Raw genomic sequence first — 27,073 nt, 5'->3', positions numbered from 1 at the left:
TTTAGCAACCCAGCCCGGCTAGAGTTTCCAAAAAAGTCAGAATAACTTCCTCTCCCGGAGCCCTCGGTTTCGCCCGAGCCGGCCTTGAAATCAGAGCCTTCCGAGCAAGGCGGAGAGCGCGCGCTCGGCGCCCTGCGCCTCCGGCCCCACGCGCGCCGCGCGGGCGCCATGGAGGAGGGCTCCAGCTCGCCCGTGTCCCCCGCGGACAGCCTGGGCACCAGCGAGGAGGAGCTCGAGCGGCCGCCCAAGCGCTTCGGCCGGAAGCGGCGCTACAGCAAGAAGTCGAGCGAAGATGGCAGCCCGACCCCGGGCAAGCGCGGTAGGAAGGGCAGCCCGGGCGCGCAGTCCTTCGAGGAGCTGCAGAGCCAGCGCATCCTGGCCAACGTGCGCGAGCGCCAGCGCACCCAGTCGCTCAACGAGGCCTTCGCCGCGCTGCGCAAGATCATCCCCACGCTGCCCTCGGACAAGCTCAGCAAGATCCAGACGCTGAAGCTGGCCGCCAGGTACATAGACTTCCTCTACCAGGTCCTGCAGAGCGACGAGATGGACAATAAGATGACCAGCTGCAGCTACGTGGCCCACGAGCGCCTCAGCTACGCCTTCTCGGTGTGGCGCATGGAGGGCGCGTGGTCCATGTCCGCCTCGCACTAGCGCCTCGCCGCCCACGTCCGGACCGGCGCGCCAGGGTAGGTGCTGCGCGCGCGCCGAGCACCCTCCGCTGCGGGGGCCGGGGGCGGGCTGCGGGGGCCCGCGCGCCCCTCCTCGTGGAGGCCCCGCGGGCAGCGGCGGCGGGACGCGGTGCGCGCCACCTCCTAGCAACGGATGGGGGTCGCTCGATGCTCCCGTGTGCCAGGGACACCGCTGGCGCCTTTCGCCAGCTCCCGTGCACGGAGTCAGTCGGGAACGGGCGACTGGCGACAGTCCCGTTTTCCATTCTTGGTGCCATGGGGGTGGGAGTCTGTGGGTGACTGTCGCGGGAGTGAGCATCAGAAGAACCACCTGGGGCCAGCCAGGGGCAGAGAGACAGGGACCAGCTGCCCCTTGCGTCGCTTAGAGCGCTGGCCGCCCGGGAAGCTGCCCTTTCCTCGCGCAGCGAACACCCAGTTCTGCCCCGCGGCTCGTGCGAGGCCCCCCGGCCCGAGGCTCGGTCGGCCCCGTGGGCACAGAAGTGCACGCCCGCGGCGCCCAGGTTTGCCGGGAGAGGGCGGGAGGACACTGTCCAACGCTGACGGCCCCAGGGCCCGCGCAGCGGGGGAGCCGGGGACGGCCCCGCGCCGGGAGCGCAGGGCGCCGGGCTGAGGCCGATGCGCGCGGACCGCGGCGCGCAGGCCGCCGGACACCCCAGCCTGGCTGCCCGCAGGCAGGTGGAGCGGCCCTCGGAGCTGGGGGCCTCTGGTTCCCCAGCCGTGAACGCAGAGAGTCTTGGGAGGGGACGCTGCGCGCACGGCATTCTCTCGGCGTCCAGCCCCGCGGACGGGTCCGGGGGTCCAGGCTGGGAAACAGGTTCGGGGGAAAAGGCCGCGGGCGAGGCCGAGCGCCGCGCGGGCGCCGGCGAACGGGCGCAGCCGCCGGGAGCCCTGGAACTCGGTTTCCTCTGGGGCGGCGCTCGGGGCTCCTGCTCCGCCCGGCGCCTGTTCACCAGACGCCGTCGGCCGAGCTCCGGCTGCCGCTGAGGCGCCCTGCTTTCCCGAGGACCGTGGGGCTCGCGGCTCGCGGACCGTGGAAGGGTGCAAGATTTATCGGGGCGCGCGGGGGGCCGGGAGCGTAAATCCTTCCTACTCTGTACGTTTTGGTTTTAGTCTCTCGCTCACTTTATTTCTAGTTCGCATAGGGGTTTAGCTTCATCAGGAGCACGCGGTCGCCCTGTGTCTCAAAGACACCTATTTCTTTTTTTTTTCTTTTAAATGAGGTTCTGTGATATCTGCAGGTGTTTTTACTGTGCCCACGAAAGGCCGGTCAGGCACAGGTGGATTTTATTTTATTTATTCTGCTTTTTATTTCTGTGCCCCTGAAAATTTTCCTGATGAAATAGCCTTCCAAAATAATGATCGTTTTATAGGTCTTAACAAAGAATTTTAGCAGAGAATAACTTATGGGAATCTTCTCCTATCTTTGTCAAAAGCAGATGGAAAGTGTCTCGATCACATATTTCTCTAGGAACGAGAGTTTAGGCTGGCTGAGCCCCGCAGTACCGCGGTGGGGTGATACATTAATTCTGGGGTTTGCTGCCTGAATTTTGAGCTTGCATTTGCCCTTCGTACCACTCACGGTTTACAGCGTGTCTGAAATAAGAACAAACATGAGGAATGTCATCTTTTAAAAACATACCCGGGTGTTTCGTTTAAGGAAAATGTCAACAGAATTATCATTAAAATTTTACTCCAGAAAATTATTGAAAGCAAATGCCGGGAACTACACCTTAATGCAGAAGTTAGCAGGATCCCTTAAAATCCATCAGAAAAGAACTGCATCCCTAAAACTTAGAGAATCAGACATAGATCACAGTGAAAGATTATATGAACATAAAATGCAGTACTTGTAATAAATAAATGATAAGTGGTAAGAGTTTGTTTGGAAAAAATTCTTAAAATGTAACTGATAACACGTTCACCTGGAGAGCAGGTGATCGATACGAGGCTCATTTTTTATTTTTATTTTTATATACTTGCATAGAACTGACTAGTTCCGATGAACCAGTTTCTTTAGGCAAATAGCCGCTCTGTTTAAGAGGAGAAGGGAACTATGAAAGCCCTCAATACGTGGAGGATTCTGGGCACGCCTTGTCCTTATCAGGCACACGAGGCAAATACTTTGTATTCTTTTTGTTTTTAACTCTTTAGTCTCTCTGAGTATAACTGTAATCAGCCGAGGTTTGATTTCCAGAAAATGTTGCTAAATGGCATGTGTTGTTTATTTGTAACATTTTAAAGAAACGTTAGTTATAGACGTTGGAATGAATGGTGGGTGATTTGAACGTCCGCTGTGAGATGTTTTCACGTATATGAAAAGGCCGTGTCCAGGGGCACAGCGGCAGCGACAACCCTGAGCCTCAACCGTCCTTTGATATAAAGAGAGAGACAGGAAATGGTGGGGTACGGCTGCTGCCGACATTAACCTGACTTTCTCCTTTGGCCTGATATTTAAAAACACAAGTAGACAATAAATCAGGTGTCTTTGGACAGTCAGCTGGGTTCATCGAATTGAAAAATCTCAAAGGAGTTCTTGGTGTTTTCATTAGACGCCTGCGCCTCGGGGGCAGGGTGGCCAGCACCTGGCCTGGAGGATGGGGAGAGTGACCGTCACTTATTACACATTTCTCTTTTTTTCTGCTGTTTGATTACAAAAAAAAAAATCTTCTCTGACTTCTGCCAGGTATGCTCAGATTTTCAGTCGGTTACCCTGCTCAACAGATTCTTTTTTTTTTCTGAGAACTTGCATTTATTCTGGAAAACAGAGTGTGACCCCCCCCCCACCCACCCACCATCCGATACGTGTAAGCCCTTTCCTCCCGCCTGAAAATTTACTTCCTCGGAGGTGTTTGTTAACTGCTACATTCGGAATGCTAACTGGTCTCAAAAGAAAATTCATTCCCCACGGAGAGCAGCAATGCAGAGTGTCGGCAGAGCGTTTGATTGGTCAGAAGCAGAATGAGAAACTGAGCTACCTGAATTATAAGCAGCGTTTTGCTACAAAACGCCCATTGGCAAGACCCGGTGTGGAACGCCGACCTCGGTCGTGTGGATATTGTTCCCTTACGTATCAGAACTTGTCCTTGCAGCCTCGTGGAAAGGAAGTCTTGCGACCCGTCTGGCCTGGGTAGGGGCTGGAGGGCTGGGACTTGGAGAGTGGCAGTTTGAGGTCATTTAAAAAATGGTATGTTCCTGAGCTTTTCTGAAAAACTGTACTGTTCTCAGACAAGTCTTGATCCTGTAAGAACTGAGTTTTCATCATCCGTGCTCTGCACGGATGCCAGATTCCTTGTGCCTGGCAAAAAGATCATAAAGTAAACTGTGAGCAGAGCACTGTAACTCATAACTTCAGTCTAAATCTGAGCTTTAAAAAAAAAAAAAACAAATATTTTAATAAGCCAATTTTAAAGGCTGAACTTTTACGACAGTTTTTAAGCTTAGTATTTATATTAATCTATTCTCCCCGGTGTCTTTAAAAACCCCGTGAATGCACACTGGAATGTCCGTTTATATTTGTCTCTTTTCCTGGGAGAGGATAAATGTGCCACGGGAACCGAAGCAAAGACAAAGCTCTCCACTCGCGAGGAGCTCACGAATGAGGCAGTGAAATTCAAAGGGATGAACATGCCTCTGCGGCCAAGAAATAGAAAGCCGTAAAGAAGGAGCAGAACCTGGGAGACACAGGCACAGATGCCTTTGAAAGCAGAGCCGAGATGAGACGCCGAAACAGAAACAAAAGCTGCTTCGGAGACGGCCCGCGGCGCCCTGAGCCTGCAGCCCGCACGGCCCCCGAGTCTGCACGTGCGATGGAATCGTATAGGACGGAACGCGACGCGGGCCCGTGGGCACGCCGGCTGGAGAAGTCAGAGCGCGGCCTGGAGCCCGCGTCCGTGTCGATGTCGATGTCAGCTGCTGCCCCGTAGCTCCGCGCGGTGTTACCGTCGGGAGAATGAAGGGTCTCCTTACAACCTCCTGTGAATCTACAGTTACCTCGAAACAGAGTTCTCAAAAAAGTTCTTTCACAAGAATTGAGAATTTTTTTCTGTATACAGATGAGTAGATTATATGAGGAATTATCCTGCTTTATCCCAGAATAATAAACTAAAAATACGCTTCGAGCAAAAACCCGTCTTTTCCTGGCGTCATCTGCACCTCCGTTCACAGTGCGGGGGATCTCCAGTACATAATTGAATAGAGGTGACTCCTTAAGACTGTTACAGAGCAGAATTCTGGGAATCTGAGAAGAAAATATTAATGCACTTATTTTTATGGTAACAAAGAACACATTTTTCTCAAAGAAATTGTAGGAACTATTTACCTGAAACTGACACATTTGCTTTTAAGGTGCTGAGTCGATGCTGATTCACATCACACACACACACACACACACACACACACACACACTTCTAAAGCCAATAACGTATAAAAAGTACTCACCAAGCAATGCAGAGATTAAAGTTTTAGTATTTAGAGCCTTATGCAGTTTAGAGGGAGAGTTTAAAGAGAGAGAGAGAGACAGAGAGAGCAAATCCTAAACTCAGTCATGGTTGTTTTAAATTAATATTTGTTTGTCTTAAGAACATATTTTGTGTTTTGGTTCAGTAGTAAACCCTTAAATGCAATTTAGTTACATTAAATGCGCCTTCATTTCACGTTTGTTTTGGAACGAGATGCAGCCACCTTAACGACCGTTTTCACGCTGATGCAAACCCAGGCCCGGCACGACCCTTCTCCGGTGGCTGCTCACGCTCGGCACGCTAAAAGGAGACTTGGATCAGAAACTGGAAAAGCCAACACGTGACTTTGTTCTGACACGAGACACATGTTCAGCAGTCAGTTGAAAAGAGAGTCATCTTGAATCAAAATCATGTTTTACATGCTTCAAATACCTGTACCGTTTCATTCACAACTCGATTGAGTGGAACCCCGCGACCCGGTGGCCGTGCGGTTGCGGGACCGGGAGAGCGGGGTGCGTGCCGGCCACGGAGGGGTTTCCTTCCCACCGTGACGCCCCACCAGGGGCCGAGTTAGGCGACCGGCTTCTCGCGACGTCTCCTGTAGAGCTGCAGTTTTACGCCTCCAGTCCCAGGAGCAATGTCCTTAGAACTGGGCACGTCCTTCTTTGCTTTAGCTCAGAATTTCCCCATCGAGGACGGGGTTGAACCCGATGAACTTTGGCTTATCAAGTTAAATCAGTTATTCTGGAAAATACTCTTTCTTCTCAGCTCACATTCACCCTTAAAAAATAGCCATCAGCATTTGTGTGTGTGGGGGGGGGGCCGGGGGAAGGTTTGTAAATTGAGTCACTTCGTCTGGCACTACACTCGAATTTCTCACTGTTTGATTTGGTGGCGAGTTCACATTTGTTTTTCTGCTTGTGCAGATCTGCTGTGTGACTGATGGGAAAGACTCAGGCAAAACCCTTGATTTTTATTAACCCTTCGATGGTGACCAAACGGCAAACCCCAGCCGCGTGGCCGAGGTTTGTGGTGTGCGCGCGGCCAAGGGCGTTGGGCAGAGCAACTCGCCGAGGACGCCGAGGGCCGGTCCTCAGCCCTCCGCTTCCAGGAGAAGTAGGGGTCCTTTCGCTCACTTTCCCGTGGAGAGGCGACGCCCCAACTTCCGTCGTTCAAGCTGTTTTTCTGTGCTGCACAAATAAAATGCCACACAAGCCTGTCTGTCAGATTCTGAGTTGGTCCTTCTTCTTAAGAGGCTCAAGAGGCTTTTGCCCGCGTCCGGGGGTGGGGGTGGGGGTGGGGGGCTGCGGGAGGAACAGCGTGTGGGAGAAACGCGTTCCCCGGGGAGGCACAGGTCGCAGTCGGACCCACGCGGGGCCGCGGGGGTTTCTGTGTGCTCCCCGCTCCGACTCACCATTCTTTCTGTCAGCCGAATGCAAGCCGGTGGCGTGTCCTTTCGGTCACAAGACCCGGAAATCAATGTCGAGTCGCGGTTTCCTTCCATTCATCTCAGCGCTTTAAGGAGCTTTGCTTTGCCGGGGTGCCGAGGGGTCGGCGGTGTCTGCACCCTCGGCATCTGGGGCTGCGAGGCGCGTGTGACCCAGCCCCCCGGTCCCGCAGCCTGCCGCCGGCGCAGGAGAGCTGCTCGCAGGCCAGCGGGCTTATCCGGTGCCTGGGGCCCTTCCAGAGGGCTCGTGCGACCTCACATCCCGTTCTCAGCACGAGCGTCTCCGTAAATCCGCAGCGAACCGTGTGCCGCCTCCCCACAAGATGCCCGAGTCGCCGCGTGGGGTGGAAAGGCGGGCGGCTGGGCTCTTTCCTCGCTCGACGCCTCCGTCCACGTAACCGGGACCGGCTGATGCTCAGCGGCCCTTGCTGGGGACAAGTCTTCCCGATCGCGTGTCCTCCCGGGTTGCGTGTGTGGCTTCCTGCTGGGCGCGAGCAGAGCGGACCCCGGCGCGTGCCCTCCTCGGCTACTCGCCCGCACCCCGCGCCCCGCGCCCGGCACGTACTCTGCGTTAATTCTTTAGCTGAGATCTCATCCTCTTCTTTTTATTATTACTTTCATCGTTATCATTACGTGGCGTCCACGCGAGGCTTCATGCTGTCTTGAGGAATGAGGGGTGGATGGACGCCCACCGCCCGGGCCCAGGGATGGCGCTGTCACAGCGGGGTGTCAGCACGCTGGCTGGACTCTGAGCCGGGGCTCCCCGGGGCTTCTGGGGCTTTGGGGACGCCCAGCGACAGACCTGCCCCGGACCCGCCTGCCGGCGCGCCTGGCGACTCGTGCTCTTTCAGCGGCTGCCGTGACTGTTTCCTGCGAGACTTCTTCCGTGGACGCTGGAACCGAGGCCCCCCAGACAGGTGCCTGTGCCCTCGGAAGCCTGGCACGCTGCTTCGGTTGATTCCTCTTGGGCAAAATGACCTGCTTTGGTCACCCCAAAACCGCGCGTGGACCCGCGGGGCGCCCGGGGCTGGCGTCCGGTGGCGTCGTGAGCGGGCTGAGGCGCAGAGCTGATCTCGAGGTCCCTCCGGTGCGATTGTGTCGTGAAGAGTCCACACGGTGAGGTCTTTCGAGGGCAGAATTAACTCGAGGATGTCTTGCTGGCTGTCACACTATCGTCGGCTCCACGGCGCTCTGAGATGAGTTTTTGAGGACAGACACTTTCGATTAAACAGAAAGCAGAAGGCGTGGGCTGCGGGCCTCGTGCCGGCTCGTCGTGGATGCTGCTACGATGCTGTGTCCATGTCTGTTTTATCCCGTGGGGAACGAGCAGACCCCGCGATGCGCTCGCTGGGCGGTTCGGTCTCGCGGGGTCTCCAGCCGCTCTGCTGTTTCTAACTCATAACGTGAAGGAGGGAAGTTTTTCAGGAATGGCTGGATAAAAAGGGCACACGAGGCATTGGACAGGAAAGGGGGCGTGTGGAGAATTTCATGGCGAAGGGCCGGTCGAGGGGCCGGGGCCGCTCGGTACGGGAACAGAGGGGCCCAGCCGGTGCATGGCCTGGCGCCTCCCTCTGCTGCCTGCTGCTCGCCCACCGCCTCTCCCCGGGGACCCGTGGAAACCCGGAAGGCAGAGGCTCATCAGGACAAGCCCCCTGGCCACCTCCCCAGAGAAATGGCGCTTCGTAAAAGTCCGGCAGGACAGTAAAGTCCCTGGCAGAGGCCGCCTGGGCGGTTTAACAGGGTGATGTGGCAGGTGTCACCAAGCCCTGAGAGGCCCGTCAGGGAATCCCGCGGTGGCCCCTGCCTGGCAGCCTCGGCTGCAGTCACGAGGGGCTTCGGGTGCCAGAGACTGCAGGGTCCCCACTCGCAGCGTGGTCGGGGTGGCCCCCCACCCCATGCAGGGAAGGGGGCTGGCGGGCCCGCGCTGCTCAGCACCCCCGAGTGGCTTGGAGGGCGCCCTGGGTGCGAGGTGAGGCGGCCGGCTCCGCCGCCCCCGTGTGAGCCTGGCCCTCCAGCCGGCGGCCCGGCGAGTGTGAGGACGTGAGCCAGGCCCAGCTCAGCGTTTGCCAAGGCCGATGAAAGGGAGCGGCAACTCGGCCTGTATTTCCGCCTGCTGGCTTTCACACCGCGGCTGTGACCCTGCGATCGCGGTCCACTCAGAGCGTCTGAGGGCAGCCGACTGGAGGGGGAGGGGGGTCACGCCCCCAGGTCCCGGGGGACCGGTGGCTTTGCCGAGGGGCCCAGAGGCCACGTTGTCCACGCGGCGGCCGCTGAGGCCAGCTCTGGGACAACCTGCTCGCGGTGTACACGTTGGGAAGTCAAGCAACTGTCATTAATGCTAATCACGCAATTTTACTTCTTCTAACCAGAAAGAAGGGAGGGACAGTCCGGACACCACGGCGCTGGTGCCGCCGCCGCCCCTGGAGCCGCCGGGTCCCTGCCGCACGCGGCGAAGCCCCTGCCGGCCCCACGGCGGATCCTCGTGCCCGCCCCTGCCGGAGGCCGGTCGCTGGCCCACATCGGGAGCAGCGCTGTCCTGCCAAACGATACGAACGGCCCCCCGCTGCAGGACGGCTGCGTGCCGGGCCTCGGCCGCGGGGCAGAGCTGTGCCCGGCCCTGCGAAGGGACGAGGCTCGATCCCCTCTGCCACGTGGTGGGGACGCGGGCAGCAAAGACCAGAGACACACGGCCCAGAACAGGCGGAAGCAGCGGAGAGCGCCGGGCCCGGGGGCGGGGGCCCCGCTCGGGGCGACGTCGACGCTTCGGGGCCTCGTGTGGACGGCGTCCGCGCAGCGATGCGACTCGACCCCCCGAGCTGGGGCCAACGTGACCCCGTTCACGTTATGGATATCTTACCACCAGAAACCAAGCCCTGCGCCTCAGCCCGCGGGCCTCTCTGGTGACCGACGAGGCTCGGGGATCGGGGTGCAGGTGTCCTGCCCCTCCCAGAGGGGCTGCCTCTGCCGGGGACGCGGCACCTCTCAGACGACTCCCATCCGGTCACACTGTGCTGGTGTGAAGCGTTTCCCTTCGAAATCTCCATTAAAACACGTTCCTCCAGCAACGCGGCTGCTTTTCCCGCTTCTGAATCCAGGGGCCTGTCGCTGGAAGCTGCTTTGTGGTGCGCTGAGTCCTCACACTTGGGGGGACAGGGGACATGGGGGTGCGGCCCCGAGTGTCTGTACTGCTGCGCTCCCCCGTCAGACGAGAGCGGGGAGCATTTCCCACCGCCATGCTGGGGACGCGACCCGCCCCCCCAGCGATGGGCTCCCATGCTAGACCGTCCCGGGCTGGGTCACAGGCTCAGGACCCTGCGATGGGGGGCGCGGCCCCCGAGGCCGTGATGAGCCCTGAGCAGAGGGGCCTCTGGCCCTCGGCTGCTCTTCTAAGCGAGTCCCTCTCCCTCGCCAGGCCTGGGGACCGAGCAAAGCGCAGCGGGTGGGCGTGTGACCGGCACCGTGGGAGCCGTCCCCGGAGACGGGGACGCGGGGGGTGGGGGGCGCCACGCTGGGGCCGGCTGGGGGTTTCCTCTCTGTTGCTCTTTCCCTCTCCTCCTCCCCCTACCCGTTAACCCCGTGCCGGCCCCCGGAGCCACCAGGGTCCTGGGGACCCCCCGGAGGACGGGCAGGAGGTCCCTTAGCTGCGATTCGCCTGTTTCTTCCTCGGTGCCGGCGCCTTCGAAGCGTCGTGCGGTCAGCTCAGCGAGTCCTTCGCAGCGGCCCCAGAAGGCGCCCGGGGCTCGCACCTGTTCTGGGGATCCAGACGGACCTCTCAGGGCCTGACGGCGAAGGGCGAGCTGTGGAAAGCAAAGGCAGAGCCGGCCGATCCAGACGCCCGGTCCGCGGGCCCCGGGCCCGGCAGAGAGAAGCCCGCCAGCGAGGGGGGCGGACACGCCCCCGAAAGCCGCGAGGGACGGGGCCAGGTGGACACAGCAGGACGGGGCCCCCGCCACCGGCCGCCCCCCCCCACCCGCCGTGCTGTGCAGTCGGCCTGGCGGGAACCCGGGGCTCCCCCCAGCCAGACACGTCTGTCTCAGACCCGTCTGTCCCCGCCGCTGGGGCCCCCGCCTCAGCCTCAGACCCGTGCTCCCCGGGACGCTGTGCTCCTCCCCTGGGTATGTCCACGGCTGCCTGGCCGGGTCCCTGGGGCCAGCGCCGAGTCACGACGGGGAAACAGAAGGGGCGCTCCGTCCCAGGTGACGTGGACTCAGGCGGCACAGCGTGCCCCCTCCCGCCCGCCCCGGCCGGCCCACTGTCCCCAAGGCTGTCACCGTGGCCGCCCTTGAAACATCAGCCTCCAGACTCAGAACACCAGGCTCCGGCGAATCCCGGCCGACGTGCCTGCTTTGCCCGTCGAGGTCCCGTCTGCAGGCTCCGCCCACAGCGTGTGGTCCCCGCGAGGACGGGACACAGAGGGACGCCGAGGTCGCTGTCCCTCAGAACCCGTTAAACACCAGGGAGCCGAGGCGGCATGGACACTTACAGTCAACGCTCTATGTCTTCTGCTCCCTGAAGCCGGTGTTGTGAGCACAAGTCACGGAGAAGAAGAGTAACTCCGGCTGAATTAAAAACGTGGACTTCTGACCCTTGCAGCCTGTTTGATTTTATTAACCAATGGCACCCCAACAGTTTTAATTTAAAAAAAAGTTTTTTAAAAATGTGAACTTCTATATATCACAAACCTATAATAAAAAATTTTAAATGAACCAGGAAGTATTTACAATCTCATTTAGAATGGACCAATATTCTTTCTAGACAAAAGGTAAAAAAAAAAAAAAAGGGCGATCGGCCAGCGGAAAACAAAGGCAAAATGCATGAACTTGCCAAAGAGGAGATAAAAATTGTTGAAATTCAACAATAACCAAGAACCAAAGCAGGAGGGCCCTATTTTTAATTAAATTGAAAGCGTATCTAACGATGACCCCCCGTACCGCGAAGGCGGCGAGAAGCTCGCCGTCCGGCCCTGCCGGCCAGCGGAGCAGTGTGCCGTCTTTCGGGAGAAATCGTCAGGAAGAGCCGAGCACAGGACCCGGCCGCTGAGGAGCGGCCCCGCGGCCAGCAGGTGTCTGCCCCGGCGCGTGACGGCAGCCAGCCGAGCACGGGGAAGCCGCGTGGGCTTTGCCGCGCCCGCGGGACGCTGCGCGGGTCCTGGGAGGCCGGCGGCTCGTGCAGCCGCGGCTACCGCACGCGGGCAGCCGGCGACCCGCGTGGCGTAGGCGCGTGTCGAGCGGCGCGAAGGGAAGGCTCGCGGGGCGGGGCGGGCCGGTCGCGTGCGCCCGCGGACGGTCTCAGGCCCCACGTGCCGGCACGCACCCCCCTCGCTGCTCGCGGTTCTCGCTGCTTTGCTTCGATTTTCCGAGTTTTCCGCAAACGCTGCCTATCACTTCGCAGCCTGAGAAAGCGAACCGGGGCCTTTCAGAGGCGGAGTGGGGGGCGTATCCGAACCCGCTTCTCCCACTGAAGTCGGCATGAGAAGGCGGCCTTGCAAACGACCTCTGTGCGTCTTCGGTCCAGGCCCCAGACCACGCCCGTCACCGCGCAGGGCGCCTTAGCCGTCGGGGTAGCCCGTCCTTCCGGCCGGTGTGCGGCGTGGTCCGGCCTGGCTCCCCGCGGGGCTCGGCCGGGCTGGCGTTGGGCGGGGCGGGCCGGGGCTCGGCCTTCCGCCTCGTGCCCTGGGCAGATCCGCACGCGCTGTCACAGCAGCGAGCTCATCCTGTTCCCCTCGCGGTCACCCCCGCCCTCTGGTTTCCACATGCTCGTTTGTCTTTATTTTCTCATTCTTCTCCGTGTACTTGGGGGTGTAGCTTCTTCACCATAAGCCACTTCGGCTTCGTGGCAGTGAGCGAAGGAAGTACAGGGAGCTCGCGAACCGTCCCGCCGAGCCGGGGTGGCGGGCGGCAAGAAGCTGTTGGAGGTGTTCGTGCTCGCCGGCCACCGGAGATGCGCTAAAGTCACCGCTTCCTGGCTCCTGGCCGTCCAGGAAGAGGGGGCGAGTGTTCGGGCCTGAAGGAGAGGCCGGGGTGCAGGGGGGGTCCCCCCTTTCACCCCCGCCGCAGGCCAGGCTCTCCAGAAGCTGGGCCCGGCTGTGCAGCCTCCTCTAACCTCTGGGCTAACCTTCACCCCCCTGGGGGTGGACACCGACCTCTGTCCCCAGGCAGAGCCCCAGGCTCCGAGTCTCACATTTCTTTTCCTAGATTCTTAGGCGTGTAATCAGCACTCGGACTGTCTGCTTCCACACCCTGGGCTGCAGCTGATACATGCTTCTGGCAAATTCTGGGACCACATTTGCCAGATGACCAAATCCTCCTCAGAAAGATGACTGAAATATTTGTAAGTTTCCATCGCTGAGGAGGAGTGGCTGCGGTCTCAGGGGACAGAGCCCGGGCTGCACATTCCCCAGGTCCCAGGGGACAGAGCCCGGGCCACACCTTCCCCAGGCCCAGCTTCTCCGGCCGGTGTGCCGAGCAGCACCACGCATCCCTTTTCGGTGCAAAACCACAGCTGCCTTCTGCTGCAGAGACGTAGAGAGACCAGGAGGTTACCGGCGGAGTTAGTCCCCGTGTGGGCCTCCTGCACGAATCAGCCGGGGCAGAAGGGTGACTCAGAGCCGTGGCGTTTTGTCTTCTGGCCGCGAACACACAGGGGAAGGCTCGAACGGGCTGCCAGGGCTCCTGAGCCAGCGTGAGGCGGCTCCAGCTCCCGCGGTCAGCTGGGCGCGGGAGGTCAGGACCCAGGCCAGACCAGGGCCGAGGGGCTGGTGCCCATGGGCACCGCAGGGCTGAGAAGGCGGGGGGCTGGGGGGCGTCACAGGTCTTGGGTCCTCTGCAGAGACGCTGGGTCCACCCGCCCCGGGTCCCCCCGCCCCGGGTCCCCCCGCCCCGGGTCCACGCGCCCCGGGTCCACCCGCCCCGGGTCCACGCGCCCCGGGTCCCCCCGCCCCGGGTCCCCCCGCCCCGGGTCCCCCCGCCCCGGGTCCCCCCGCCCCGGGTCCACGCGCCCCGGGTCCCCCCGCCCCGGGTCCCCCCGCCCCGGGTCCCCCCGTCCCGGCCTTCGGGGGCACACCAGCACCGTTGTCCCTTGCTTGGCCTCGCAGCCCTCAGCAGCGCCTCTCAAGCGCACCCCACGAGCCGTCGCCCCGGTCCAGGCTCCCGTGCGCTCAGGAAGGGGTCCTGGGGTCTCCTCTCCTCGGTTGCCCTACGAGGGCCAGAGCACAGGGCGCGTGGCAGGGCCCCGGGGTCCGCGGCCAGGCAGCGAGCTCTGACCGGCCCCCTGGGAGCGGGCGCGAGCAGCATGCGGTGTGTTTGGGGGGCTGCCCGCTGCCCCAGGCCGGGCGCCGGCGTGGGGTCACACACACATGTCCGGTCACCTCGCACCCGCTAAGGCGGCCGCTGCCTCAAAGCATGACACATGTCACGGGTAGGGGAGGGGCTGTCGGACGGGCACCAGGCCCCTGAACCGCGCGCCTTGAAACCGCAGAGATGGTAAACCCCGTGCTGCGCATTTGTACTACGGTTTTAAAAAACGTTCAGATGGAGTTCTGGAACTTTCTGGACTGGAGGTTTATATCAACTGGGAGAGGAACAGGTCTTGGGCAGGGGTCCCCAGCACGGGTCCTGTCTACCCCCGGGCCCTCCGCAAGCTGGGGGCGTCATAGCCCCCTGAGGGACCCCTGCGGAGGTCCGGGTCACTGTGACAGCCAGGGCCAGCGAGGGCCCTCGGACTCGGGGTTGCCCAGGCAAGGGCCACCGTGGGTGCTCCTTCGACCCTTAGCCCAGGGGCTGGGGTGCTGGCCACCATGGTGGGCTTCGGGCTGGACCACGGCCCGAGCTGGCAGCCAGGCCTCCGGCCAGGCCACCCGGGGGCCTGACGGATCAGCGGGGCGGCCTCAGGCGACGGCCCCGGGTGTGTCCGGCTCCCAGCACCGTCTCATCAGAAGCGACGCTCGCGCATCTCAGAGAAAAGGCCGAGTCCGAGCCTTGTGGGAGCTGGAGCCCGAGCGCGTTCGTGCGTCTGCGTGACGGCTGGTCACTTTGGGCCGCCCCGTGGAGGCGAGGGCCGCCCTTCCTTCCCGAGAGCTGGGCTGAAGGTCTGTCGGTTTGCTACAGCTGCGTCTTCGAGGCCATTCAGACAAAGGGCTTCGGTTTGTCTTTGGAGCTGAGTTATGAAACGAGACGCGGCCCGGGGCCCGGGGCCCGGCGGGGTGGCGGGCGCGGGACAGGCCTGCTCGGCCTTCGGCGCCGGCCCGCGGGCTGCACCGAGGGTCCCCAGGTGGAGGGGGCGGCACGTGGGGGGCGCGAGCGCCCGAGCGCAGGGCTGCGGGGGGAGGGGAGGAGGGGACGGGTCGGCCACACGTGCGCCTCCCCAGACCCGGCTTGCTGTCCGGCCGCGTCGCCCCGCCAGGGGAGGACGGAGGCGAACACGACCCACAGGCTCATCCGTCCCTGAAAGATCCGATAAGTGAGCCTGCAAGGAACGTTCCGGAACGTCTCGACGTCAAAAACAAAGTCACGAAATGCGTTTGTGCAGGTCTCTCTCTGGAGAACCCGGGTTTCCCGCAGTCCGCCGCCCCGTCCCAAGCCCCCTGGGAGTGGGGGCTCCGTGCCCTGGCTCAGGACCGCCGGGGGCGCCCGCTCAGCTTGCAGGCCGCGTTTCTTCAGGAAGGAAGCCACGATTTGCTGCTCGCCGCTCGACGCCGGTTGAGATGCGGCCCGCGGGGAGGAGGCGGGGCCTCGGGCAGGACGTGGCGGGCGGGGACCAGCCTCCCAAACCGCGCGTTCCTGAGGGACCGTGGACCGAGGCCGGTCGCCGGCGGGTTAGCCGCCACCACCTCCCCGGACGATGTCATCGCGTTCTCGTGTGTCCCGAAGTCCCGAAGACTCTGGAGACGACGCAGAAAGCGTGAGAGGTGCTCCCCAGCTTCCCGCCCCCTCCACGCTTTGACACAGCGGCCGGGCCCTGGCTGGGGACACGGGCGTCTGGAGGCCGTCACCGTCTCCTGCGGCAGGGGACCCAGCGAGCTCTCTGACCTGGGGGCACACGGGCGGCACTCGGCCTTTCGGGGGGCCCTGGTGGCGGATGAGCGGGAAGGTGCCAGCCGCGGGTCTCAGGAGGCCGCATCCTGGCGCGCGCCTTCCCTGCTGGCTCCTGTTGGCTATGGCGTGCAGGGTCGCCCAGCCCCTTGACGCAGGGGTCGGGCGTGGAGGGCTAGGTGGAGCCAAGGAAACGCCGCGAACTTCAGCCCCTGACCAGGGTCACGGGAACGCCATCGTCAGGCCAGACAAGTCCCCATGACGTCCGCCGCTCGGCCCAGGTTTGGGGGGGGCGGCGATTGTGGTCACGGGTCTCTGCGGATCCCTCCCCCGTCCCCAAGTACCATAAAAATAAAGAGATAGATGGACAGGTTACCTCGGGGCCTTGGCAACGACCCCTGGGACAGCCCGGGGTCCTGAGTGGGTGTTTCCATCAGAAGACGCTGAGGCAATAGAGAAAAACAAAGAGGGGCCCCAGGCACCCGCTTCTCGTGGGGGTTCCCCACTGGCAGAGCTGGAGGGGGCACTGGGGGGGCGCCCGAGGCCCACAGGCGGGGTGCACGTCCCGGCCCACTACGGCGTGGACATGGGGCCTGGCCCAACCGAGTCCTTGACCCTGCCTCTGCCCCTGGGGGTGTGGGACGGTCACCAGCCGAGCCCCGCAGCGGGCCAGGGGCCTCTCAGTGGCTCGTACCCTTCCCTACTCTTAAGAATTTCAAAGCTGGGAAGTGCGGAGCCCGGGACAAAATGACTATGAATGTCCCGGGAACTGCCTCCCAGAGATGCCAGGCACAAAACGTCTCCCGCCCGCTCAGGCCCTTCCTCTTTCGAGGACCCTTGGGGCAGTCACGAGGCAGGCATGCTGCTGTGCCGGCTCCCCCCGGGCACTGGGGGAAAAGCCCCCTGTGTGGGGACGGTCCCCCACACGATGAAGCCGGTTCCCAAAAGAGAAACCTCCCAGAGCACTCGCCATAACCGTGGAACCAAAACCTGCCAAAGATGAGAAACAAACGGACCCGTCTCCTTAGGAACGCAGATCGGATTCCTGGCGAACTGGGTGAACTGCAAGAAAGATAAAGTCACGGCCTTTCCAAAGAACGGGGCATGTGACAAGGAGGCTTTGTTTATGGACCACGAGGGTGACTTAACCTCAGGTGCCTCTGCCAGGCTGACACCCTGGCAATACGTCAAAAGCATTAAAATTATTCATGATCTCCTCCTGAATTACGCAATTCGGCACGTCCATAGGTGCTAAAAATGTGCTTGAGAAAATTTACCGTATTCCTGATATTAAAATCGCCTTCCTGGCGTTCAACACCTCCAAAGGCCACCATAGAAAGGTCCTCGTCGCCTTCACAGAGAATGTCCGTTTCAGAAGCCCACGTGGTGGTCAAGGCATTTGCGTGAATGTCGAGAGTTCACACCGCACGCTCCTGCAATGTCGCCCGGAGCTTTTTAAGGTGATTCTATAAAACAGGAAGCAGGAAGAAATCGCGATGGGATGATAGAAAGCAGAAAGATAAAAGCATGATTATCTGGAGACGACACAGTTGTCCACCAGGCGATCCCTTCAGAACCGTCAGAACTAACGAAGCCATTTAGAAAGTGAGGATGACTTTTACCAGGACCCTCGTACACTCTAGGACTGACCGATTGGATCATACCATGAAATGGAAAGATGCCGGTCACACGAGCGGCAACGTGTAAAACCTCAGATTTACCTGCTGGGAGGTGGGGGTCTGGGGGATCGGCAGCGTGTTTTTCTGAACACGCAGCTTCGGGGGGCCTTGGGGAGATGCCCAGTGCCATGGTCAGCATGCCGTTTCTTTCCCAGATTAATTCATACGGTTACTGCGATTTTTAATTCGACACAATTATTCTCAGGTACACTCGGAAGAGGAAGACAACAGGTGTATCCAACACACGTCTGACAAGGAGACGTGAGGGGCGGGGCTGGGGCTGCCAGATGCCTTCCAGAGCCCCAGGACCGAGGTCGCGGGGCAGGCCAAGGTCGCGGGGCAGGCCGAGGTCGCGGGGCAGGCCGAGGTCGCGGGGCAGGCCGGAAGGAAACAGAACACCGTTGGGCCGCAGAGCGGTCGGGAGCAGCCCGCATCTCTGTCCCGCACAGGTCCACGGGGCGGTTCTCAGGAGTGGGGAACTACTCAGAGTGTAATCCTGAACGGCTGGGGTCCAGCCGGTGTCCTAAGAACAGCCCTGGGGTCGTGAAGACAGAGTGCCCTCCTCCCGGGCTGTTCCCTCCCTTGTCCCCAAGCCAGCAACTCAGCAGCCGATCTCTTTGCCGTTGGTGGGGCCCAGGACGTCAGCCCCACAGCCCGGCCACGTCCCTTTGCCAGAGCCCGCCTGGAGCACCTGTAGACAGCCGGCCTCGCCGGTCAGATTCACCGCCGCGCTCAACTTCCCTGCGACGTCCTGATCTAGAGTTTAATGGCAGCCCAGGACCACAGACTCCCAGCATCGTGGAGGCAAAGGGTGGGGACTCGGAGCTGGCTCGGCCGCGGGACCCCCGAGGCCCCACCCCGAGGCCCTGGCCTCCGTCAGGGACGTGGGTGCTCTGCGACCCTGGATGCTGATGCCGCGGCGACAGCCCCGCCCGATGTGCGGTCCAGGCGAAGCCCCGGCCCCAGGGCGACGTCCCTCAGAGGCGACAGGGAAGGGAAACAGCTGTCCGAGCCCACAGCGACCGCCGGCTGTGGGGGCGGCTGGGGGGCGTCGTGGGGGGAAGGGGCGCTGGCCCAGGCGGGGAGGGGGGTCTGCGCTTTCAGCCAGGACCTCGGCGTACTCCGTCCTGCACCCAGCCAGTCTCAGGAGCGACTCCTCCCTCTACCGTCGATTCGAGTGTGACCGCTGGACGCCGCAGTCGGGTGGCCTGGTCAGTGCCCCGGTGAGGACGTGCGTTCGGGGCGAGGGGCCGAGACGCCTGGCCGTGGGAAGGGGGCTGTAGTTAGCCGAGCGTTCTAACGGCGTGGTATCGAGTCACGGCAAGTGCTTCGTGCGGACGCGGGGCCCAGCGGGCCCAGAGGCAGGAAGGGGCCGCCAGTCCGGGTGGGCACAGCTCCTCCCCGGCTCCCTCCTGCTGAGCCCTGCGCCCCACCCCAGGCGGGGTCTGCCCTGGTCTCCCTCAGAGCCTCACAGAGAGTGGGTTAGTGGCCGCCCGATGAGACCAGCACTCTGGGGTCTGCTGGGCTGAGTGGGCGGGGGGCGGAGCCTCGGAGGTGGACCCAGGTTAATAAGGTGACCGGCTGCAGACGCCCACGCCTGTCCCCGGGCTGCCAGCCTGATCGACAGGCCCCTTCGCTCTCAGAAGTGTCACTTTAGACTCCGTGTCATGTGGTCATCCAGTCCGGCACAGATGCACACGTAGACGCACGCACATGTATGTGCACGTGCAGCACACACGTGCACTCGCAATGCACACACATGCGCATGTGCACACATGCAGCCCATGCACACACATGTGTGTGTACCCATGAGCGCGCATGTGCGCGTACACAGACACACGTGCGCGCATACACACTCACATGCACGCACACACATGCACACACATGCTGTTCTGCTCAGGGCCCACACAGCAAGTCGGGGTTTAAGCTCCAGCCGCCTGGCTCCCCGTTCCCGTCCACACACGGAGCCTCTGTGCTCCCCTCCCCCTCTCTGCAGCAGCCCGGTCCCCCAAACCCACGGACGCTCAGTGACGAGCTCAGCGGCTCTGTGCCCCCCAGGAGCGCGGGGGCCCCGGCCTGTCCCTGCTGCCCAGCTGTGCGGCATGGCCTCCTGTGAACCGGGCCGCTCGGCCTCGCAGGCCTGGCTGCGGGGCAGGAGCCGCCCACCCTGCCGCTCGGCTCCCTCCCTGCTCGGGCCTTTGGACCAGGAGCAGATCTGTGAAAACTCTTGTTCGTGGGGAAGCCGCTTTGAAGGGAGTGAATCAGCTCGTAGCTCAGATTCGTTTCGTCGTGGGAGGCAGGAACTGACGGGGATCTGCGTCTGCTCGGGCGCTGTGGAGTCATCCCTTGGTCTCAGGAGTTCCCTGAGAAGGAAGGAAGTGGCTCTAACCATGCAGGGGGGCGCTGCCCGAGCACGCCGCCCCGAACCCGGCGGCCCTGGCCGCCCGGAGCCCCGGCCGCAGCAGCTGAGGACCAGGTGGGCTCGCGCAGGTGCGCGCCGGGCTGGGCGGGGCCTGGGAGGAGCCAGGCTTCTGCCGGGGACCTCGGAGCCCCCAGGATCAGTGCACAGGCCATCGAGGCTCCCGGCTGACGAGCCGCCACCAGGACGAGCCGCCCGGAGGGACGGGGCCCAGTGGGACATCACCTCGAGGACACCGTGCTGCCATCCTGAGGCCCAGGCACCCCGTCACCTGGGGGAGAGGGGAGCAGGGGAGGCACCCGGCCCACCCGGCCCGGCTCGCCGCCGGGCTGCGAGCGCGTGAACAGGCCCCGATGCAGCCAGTTCGCGGTGGACAGTGCCGGCGCGTTCGTTCGGGGTGCCCTCCTCACGCTTGCTGGGAATGGGGGTCCTCGTCCTAAAAGTCACGCTCTCTCGTCCTCTTGCTGCTCCCTGTTCCATTTCTTCCCGTCATGCCGAACGTCCCCAACCGTGATTCTGCAAATTTCCAGGAGTCTCATCCCAACATGGGGCAGAGAATAACGTAATTAAATTAAATTATTAGTTTCTCAAGCGACGGTCTACAAATTGCTTTCTGTGTTTTGGACAAAGCTTTGTGTAAAACCCTTGCCCTGGCCCTCGGGGCAGACCGCGTGGCTCACCCCGGTGCTGAGCTCCCCCTTTCCCCGCAGGACCCCTGCGGCCAGGCAGGCGTGGACCAGCTCCTCTGATGATGAGCTTTGGGAGGAAGAGAAGATGGCTGTTCCAGGCTGAAATGCACAGCCGTGCAGGCCACCAGTCTCTCTCCACTGCCCCCGTGAGGGAAGGCCGTGTGCCCCAAGCGGGCGGCTACAGCCCGGGGACACTCCGCCAGCCTCCGTCCCGAGTCTCCGCGGGGAGCAGAGCCCCGGCCAGGCCTCGGGCCAAGCGGAAGTGGCCGTGGTGTTTCAGCCCCGAGCCGCAGGGGCTGGCGGCGGCCGTCTGACGAGGAAGGCTGTCTAAAGTGAGGCATTTCAGCGTCGTTTCGCAGGCTCTCGATTTCCAAAGGCGCTTTCCCCTGAAGTCTCTCGTACAGCACGGGCCTTTCCCGGGGCACGATCGCGGCGTCCCCGTCTGCTCCACGCACCGGCTTTTGTTCGGGGGGCGGCGTCCGGTCCTTCCGCGGCTCCCCCGAGCATCGCGTGCGTTGGTCGGCCTGGGTCGAGGTGCGCCGGCGCGTTTCTGGGCTGGGCCCCGCATCGGGTGCTGCCGGAGCCCGCGCCCCCCTCCGACTCTGCTCCTCTGCGCTTGTGCGCAAGGTGGGGTTCCAGGTTAGGGACGTCCAGCCCGCGGTCTTCACGCCTGCGCAGGACGTGCGCGTCCGGTCCGTCTCTTCACTGACGGAGCTCGATTAAAGGGCGCGGGAGGGGGCGGCTCCTGGCCCCGGCTGGACCGTGCGCGCCGGCTTCCCGCACGAACAGCCGCGTGGCCACTGCTCTCCACGTTTGTGGGGTCTGTCCGGCTAGGACGTCCAGCCGGAGTCCACATGGTACTGAATGCATTAAAAGAGACACGAGGGGGTGGGGCCCCACTGGACAGGAGCCCCATCCCAGCAGAGCCGTCGAGGCAGATATTCGGAGACTTCAGCTTCGAGAGCAGCTCCACGGCCGTGTTCGGAGCCTCTGGACCTTCGCTCTGCCGCCCTTCAAATAAAACTAGTCGCCCCGGCTTCCACTCTCGGGCTTCGCCGCAGCCAGCGGAGAAGCACCTGGGGGCTTCGGGGGAGACTGGGCGTGCCACGTGCTCGGCGGTGGCTCCCGCGCAGGGCCACCCAGGCTGACCCGCCAGAGTGGCCCCTGGCAGGCGGGCGATCGGAGGCTTCAGATAAGGAGAGGGGTCCCCCCACCCCCACCCCGGCAATCCTGGCCACCCACCCGGCAGTGCCGTGGGCTCCAGCGAGCACAGGGTCCTTCCGCATCTGCACCCCAGTGCCCGGCCACCCTGGGGCTCCTGGGCCCAGCGGGGCGCTCAGGAGGCAACAGAGAAGCCAGGTGTGACCGGAGTGTCACTCGGCCCCGAGTCTGCACTGATTTCTGTGGGAGGGACCAGCTAGAAGCCATGCGAGTGCGTAATTTCCAACTTCAAACCGTCCACTCGGTCGACAGTGCCGGGGCAGACGAGGGACAGAGGTGGCCCCTCTTAGAGAAGGGCGTGTGGGGGGCGGTGTTTGCACGGTGCACGTGTGCATCCATGCGTGGACACGTAGGGGCGGCATGTGAAGGTCCGACACACACACACTCGCACACACGCCGCATGTGGACCGAACACACTGACGTCGGGCGCCCGGCCGGCCGCCCTGCGCCCCGCGGGGCTGAGCAGGGCTCGGGCTCTCCGCGAGGAACAGGCCACGGCGGCGAGGACTGTGCGTGGCCGGCACCGCCGGGTCGGGCTGCGTGCCGCGTCTGACCTGCAGCGCGGCGTCACCCCGACCCCGGTGGGGGGGCCGGACCTGTCGCCCGGGAGGCGGGGCCACCAGGGTTTACCCGCGGCTTTGCTCCAGTGTGCCCAGTGTGCCCGCGCCATTCCTCAGCTCCTGCTTGTCCTTCGGCGAGGGGCCTCTGTCTCGCTGGTCGCAGGGCGGGGCGGGGTGCTCCTGGTGCCGGCGGCACTCACCCCGCAGAGGCCTCGCCATCTCCCCTCGGGACCCAGAGTCTTGGTCCCAGAACGGCGCTTGTCAGGCCACCTCCAAAAGAGCCAGTGCTGCCCGGCCCGTGCTGACGACCCGGAGCCTCGCACTGCGCCCTGCCCAGGTCCCTCGCTCACCGGTCACTGTCACCGTGCTGCTCCTCAGCCGCGTCTGGAGCCCCAACTCCCCCCTGCCCTGGGGGCCCCGCCAGGCCTGCCCCCCCACCCCCCAGTTACCGCTCGCCACTCCCCACAGCCCCTTTTGCTGGCCACCTCGCCCCCGTCCTGGGCTCTGCAGTCCTCGAAGACCCGGCCCTACCCCGCGTCTGCGAACAGCCCCCCAGCCCCCTCCCCGTGCTTTCGTTTCTTGCCTTTACCGCGACGTGTGTTCCCTTCCCCCGGGGCCGCTCACGTGGAGGACGCGTGCCCGGATTTCACAGCGGGGGGCCGTAGGCCTCCGTGCACGTGTGTCACGCCGTCATTGGAACACAGCACGTTTGGGCGTGACCATCTGTGTCTGCGCCACGTGAACTGCGACCCGGCCGAGGACGGAGACCACGCCATCGCTGCCGGCACCAGCAGGGCGCCCGGCCTCGGCCGACCCCCGGCTGACAGTCGCTGGAGCTGATGCTGCCATCACTGGGAACATCGTGTCTTCAGATGCTTGTCACCTCTGTGACGACATTTCCTAAGTCGAGGGCCCTGGCTGAGTCCCCGTGTGGCAGGTGCTGTGGGAGCGAAGCCACCGGTGTTGGAGCAGGCATCTCCAGCCCGGGACTAGCTGGCCCGAGCTCTGGGGGCACCGAGCTCTGGGGGCACCGTAGTGACTTGGGGTAAGGCACCCCAACCCCAGGCCCCCATCTCCTCATCTCTGAAGTGACATCATCTCCAAAGGCACTTCCTGCACCGCCGGCCGAAGCAGGTCCCCGCCGGGGGCTGCTTATCCCATCCTCTCCCACTCACGAATTAATTGGAAGCGGCGTTTGGTGACATCTGGAGAAATCGTAGCTCTGGCTGAGGCAGCCGTGGATCTAGGGGCCACGTCCAGGGACGAGGCTGCGGCCTCTGTCATCTGGCTGCTCAGGACGCTGGCTCACTCTCCCGAAACGCTTCCAGCACCCCGTGACTCGTGGAGAAGACGTGGGAGGCGCCCCTCGGAGGGCAGTAGGACAGGGTAAACGCCGAGGGTCACTGGGGACACGGGCTTCCTGTCGCAGACCCCAGGACCCGGGAGGCTGGCCTGAAAGGCTCGGGGTGCGGTCTGCAGGGCAGCCTCTCGAGGCAGTGGCACTGGGAGGCACCCTGGAGAAGGGACGTGCTGGTCACCCAGAGGCGAGCTAGCCCTCTCACCAGGCCGTCCCCGGGCAGGCAGGCCCTTCCTGAGTCACCGCAGCCGAGCTCGAGGCGAGAGGCGGGGAGAGTGTGTGGCTTCCAGCGGGCCTGGCATTCTCGCCTCCCCGGGGCACCGAGGCCAGGAAGCTGCCAAGGACCACAGGGAGCCGGGGCGGGGGGGGGGGGGGGCACAGCGGCCCCGGCACGAAAGAACAGGCCCCTTCCCGATGACTCTTTCTCACGCATGGCAAGAGCCAGCGTCACCGCCTGAAGCATGGGCCAGGAGAGGGACAGCCTGTCCTCGCCTGCCTCACCCTGCCGCCGATCCCCAGCCCCTGGCCCCGGGGTTCAGGGGCCCACGCAGGTGGCGTCCCCAAGCATGGGGCATGCTGCGGATGCGGAGGGGACCAGCACAGCCAGTGTCAGTGGTGCCGGGCACGGGACACACGGCCTGTGCGGGCGTCAGAGCAGCCATCCCGCCTGCACGCTCCGCCTGCTCGCTCCGCCTGCACGCACCGCCTGCACGCACCGCCTGCTCGCTCCGCCTGCTCGCTCCGCCTGCTCGCTCCGCCTGCTCGCTCCGCCTGCTCGCTCCGCCTGCTCGCTCCGCCTGCACGCACTACCTGCACGCACTGCCTGCTCGCTCCACCTGCTCGCTCCACCTGCACGCACTGAGGGCGTCGGCAAGGCGACCACGATGCAGCGCGGGGCGGGCAGCACCTCAGGCAGTTCCCGTCCACCTGCAGGTGTCCCGGGAGCTCCGTGGGTGCAATGGGGGATCCCGCCCCACAGCTGTTCTTGGGGAGAGCTGGACTCTGCGGGGGGAGGGGGCCAGGCCCCACCCCCCCGAAGCTCCCAGATCCTCGCCAGCTCTGACCCGCTTTGCGGAGCCCTGAGCAGCACCGCGGGCCCCCTGCCTCCCCCTGGCCTGAGACGGACGGGGCCACGGCCTGTGTCTGAACTGGGCCCACGGCGAGGGACCAGAGCGTCTCGCGGGCGGCAGCCACTGTGCGGTTCAGGGCCACTTGCAGACAGCCTGGTAAAGCGTAGGGACACCGCATGGGGGCAGAGGGCCTGGGTAGGGCACGAGGAGGCTGGGACGACTCTCGCAGGTCCAGGCGCCGCTGACGAAACCGAGCCTGCGCCACCCTCCTCTGCCCACCGCGCCCTGAAACGGCCCCTTGGAAAGTCAGTGTCAGGCGGCAGAGTCCCAGGTGCGCACGGAGGCTCCGCCACCCTCCCGGTCCTCGGTTTTAGAAGGAGATTCTCCAACCGTCAGGGGAGGGGCGTGTCCATTGGTGCCGGGCCCTCAGCCCTGTCCTTGGCGAAGCCGCCCTGAGCCCCTGCCCCCAGCCCCCACCCCAAGTCCCTCGGTCTCAGCACCCAAGCTGCGGCCACCAGAGCCCTTCCCCAGCCACCCTGCCATGCTCCTCTGGGGCGAGGGCACCCCCTGTGCCAGCATGCCCCAACACGGAGAGGCCTCCCCAGGGGTTCTCGACGAAGGCCTGGCCTCTTCAAGGTCTGACGGCCACGTGGTGACTCGTGTTTGCTCAGCAGCCGTGGGAGCGAGGGCTCCTGCGTCAGGCCCCAGGAGGGACTCGGCAACCCCCGGGAAAGCGGGGTGCAGGGGCCTTGCAGGCCGGGCTGGCAGCGCCCCAGCAAAGCTCCATCACCTGGGAAGGACAAGGCCCTGAACCCGGGGCTGGTGGCGAGCTGGCTGGGTGTGAGGGCTGGGCGGTCCCCTGCAGCCCAGCAGCGGCCGTGAGCCACGGTCCTCTCGTTTCCCCCTCTGGCCTCCCCGCACCCCTCACGGCCTGCACCCCCAGTCGCACCATCAGGCCCGGGGCCTGCACAGCCCTGTGGGCCGAAGGCTTTGGCGTGTGCGGGAGGCAGGGGGGCCGGCGCCGGGGGTCTGGGAGCTGAGGGCGGGCAGGGCGGGAGGGGAGGCTGCAGCTCGGTGCTGGGCCCGGCCCGGGGGACAGTGGCTTGGAGATGCCCGGTGACCCTGATGAGAGGTCCGTCGTCCAGTTTCTGCAGGGAGGGGCACCCGTCAGGGTGACCCGCCTTTAGGACGCCGAGGGCGGCAGACGTTTCATGCTCCCCACTCCTTGTCTTCCAGACCCCCTCAGGCCCGAGGAGCACTTGGAATTGGGACACGGCCGAGTCCGTAACTTCTGAAACCTGAACGACCTCAAGGAAGCCTCCGCCCTCCCTCCGGCCGGACACTGAGGGAGGGCACAGCGGCCGAGACGGGCGGAGGCGCGGACCACGCTCCCTCAGGCCCAGGACGGTCCCCCGGGGCAGGGGGCCCTCACGGGCCTCTCACTGGCGACGCATCCACCGCCATCCTCGCCGCGGTCCGGATCCCCTCCCGGTTCTGTTGGGGGGAGGGGCGTTTTGTCTGGAAGTCTCTAGATGCAGGAACACATTTACGAGGATTTGGGGTTTGTATTTCTCTCCAAGTGCCTTTTTTAATGTATATTTTTTAATAAAACGGAAATGCATTCCTGTACCATTCTGTTCAAACTGGACCGAGGCTCTTGGGAAAGACCCCCCGGCCCCCGCAGCCCGACCCGCAGGGCTGTTCGGGGCAAGCCCGGCGCGCTCCCCCGCCCCGCCCCCCCTCCGCACCCCCCGCACCCCGGGGTTCGCGCCGCTGACGCTCTTCCCTTCGGTTTCTGTTTTTCTGTTCGGCGTGTACGGCGCTTGTTTGTTTTATTTATTGAGATGTTTTTAACAAGCTCAGTGACTGCGGGCGGCTGTGTGTCCTGCCCCCCGCCCCCAGGGCACAGCCTGGCCTCCGTCTGTTCTCTCCTCCACGTCTCGCCCCAGGAAGTCGGGCCAGGCCGCCAAGCTGGGGCCGAGAAAGGGCGTGAGGCACTCTGCGCCACACGGAGTCATGGAACTTTCTAGAAAGTGCCATCTTTAATGTGGCGGAGAGTGTTCACAGAGCCGGGCCCAGGAAAGCCGTGTGAGGGGCCTCAGCCCCTCCTGTGCGCCCGCCTTCCCAGCCAGCGACCCTTGCAGCCTCAGTGGCTAGTGGTCATGGTGACGCTGCCTGACCAGAGGGTGGGGGCCTCGCCCAGCGCCCAGAAGGGGACTCCGGCTGGTGGCTGCTCCAGGCGGGCAGAAGACGGCGGATGCATCTCCACGAGGGGCTGAGCCCCACGTCTCGACCGCGGGCCTCCCTGCCATGCCTGTGGGCACCCAGGGGGTTGTGGGGGCCCCAGGTTGAGAGCGTTCAGCTGGGGACCTGCACATCACCAGGCCAGCACCCGGGCCCCCGGAAGCATGCCAGAGTCTGGGGGATGAAGCTCCCCACGGACCAGAAGCCACACA

At 63.5% G+C, this 27,073-nt stretch overlaps 1 protein-coding gene across 4 annotated transcripts; it reads left to right on the top strand.

The window, feature by feature from the left end:
* TWIST2 (twist family bHLH transcription factor 2) lies at positions 1–26,246 on the top strand. 4 transcript variants are annotated; one of them, XM_036236474.1, is made up of 2 exons: positions 1–503; positions 25,854–26,246. In XM_036236474.1, the coding sequence occupies exons 1-2, from the start codon at positions 169–171 to the stop codon at positions 25,903–25,905; spliced, it is 387 nt and encodes a 128-aa protein (XP_036092367.1). In that variant the 5' UTR covers positions 1–168; the 3' UTR covers positions 25,906–26,246. The 4 variants fall into 4 exon arrangements, with proteins under 4 accessions (XP_036092367.1, XP_036092365.1, XP_036092366.1 ...); XM_036236472.1 differs by lacking the exon at positions 25,854–26,246 and adding an exon at positions 8,963–11,649; XM_036236473.1 differs by lacking the exon at positions 25,854–26,246 and adding an exon at positions 8,963–9,078 and having other exon boundaries at positions 3–686.
* Positions 26,247–27,073: the final 827 nt, after the last annotated feature.

This window comes from Rousettus aegyptiacus, unplaced genomic scaffold (assembly GCF_014176215.1).
Source record: "Rousettus aegyptiacus isolate mRouAeg1 unplaced genomic scaffold, mRouAeg1.p scaffold_m13_p_2, whole genome shotgun sequence".
Lineage (NCBI taxonomy): Eukaryota > Metazoa > Chordata > Mammalia > Chiroptera > Pteropodidae > Rousettus > Rousettus aegyptiacus.
Note: the sequence above shows the minus strand (reverse complement) of the source record. Positions and strands in the feature narration are given on the sequence as shown.

Excerpts from the sequence above, each read along its gene's own strand:
- TWIST2 (XM_036236472.1), top strand. The coding sequence starts at position 169 with ATGGAGGAGGGCTCCAGCTCGCCCGTGTCCCCCGCGGACAGCCTGGGC. Across the intron at positions 504-8,962 it reads ACGCTGAAGCTGGCCGCCAG|AAAGAAGGGAGGGACAGTCC; the intron begins GTACATAGACTT and ends TCTTCTAACCAG.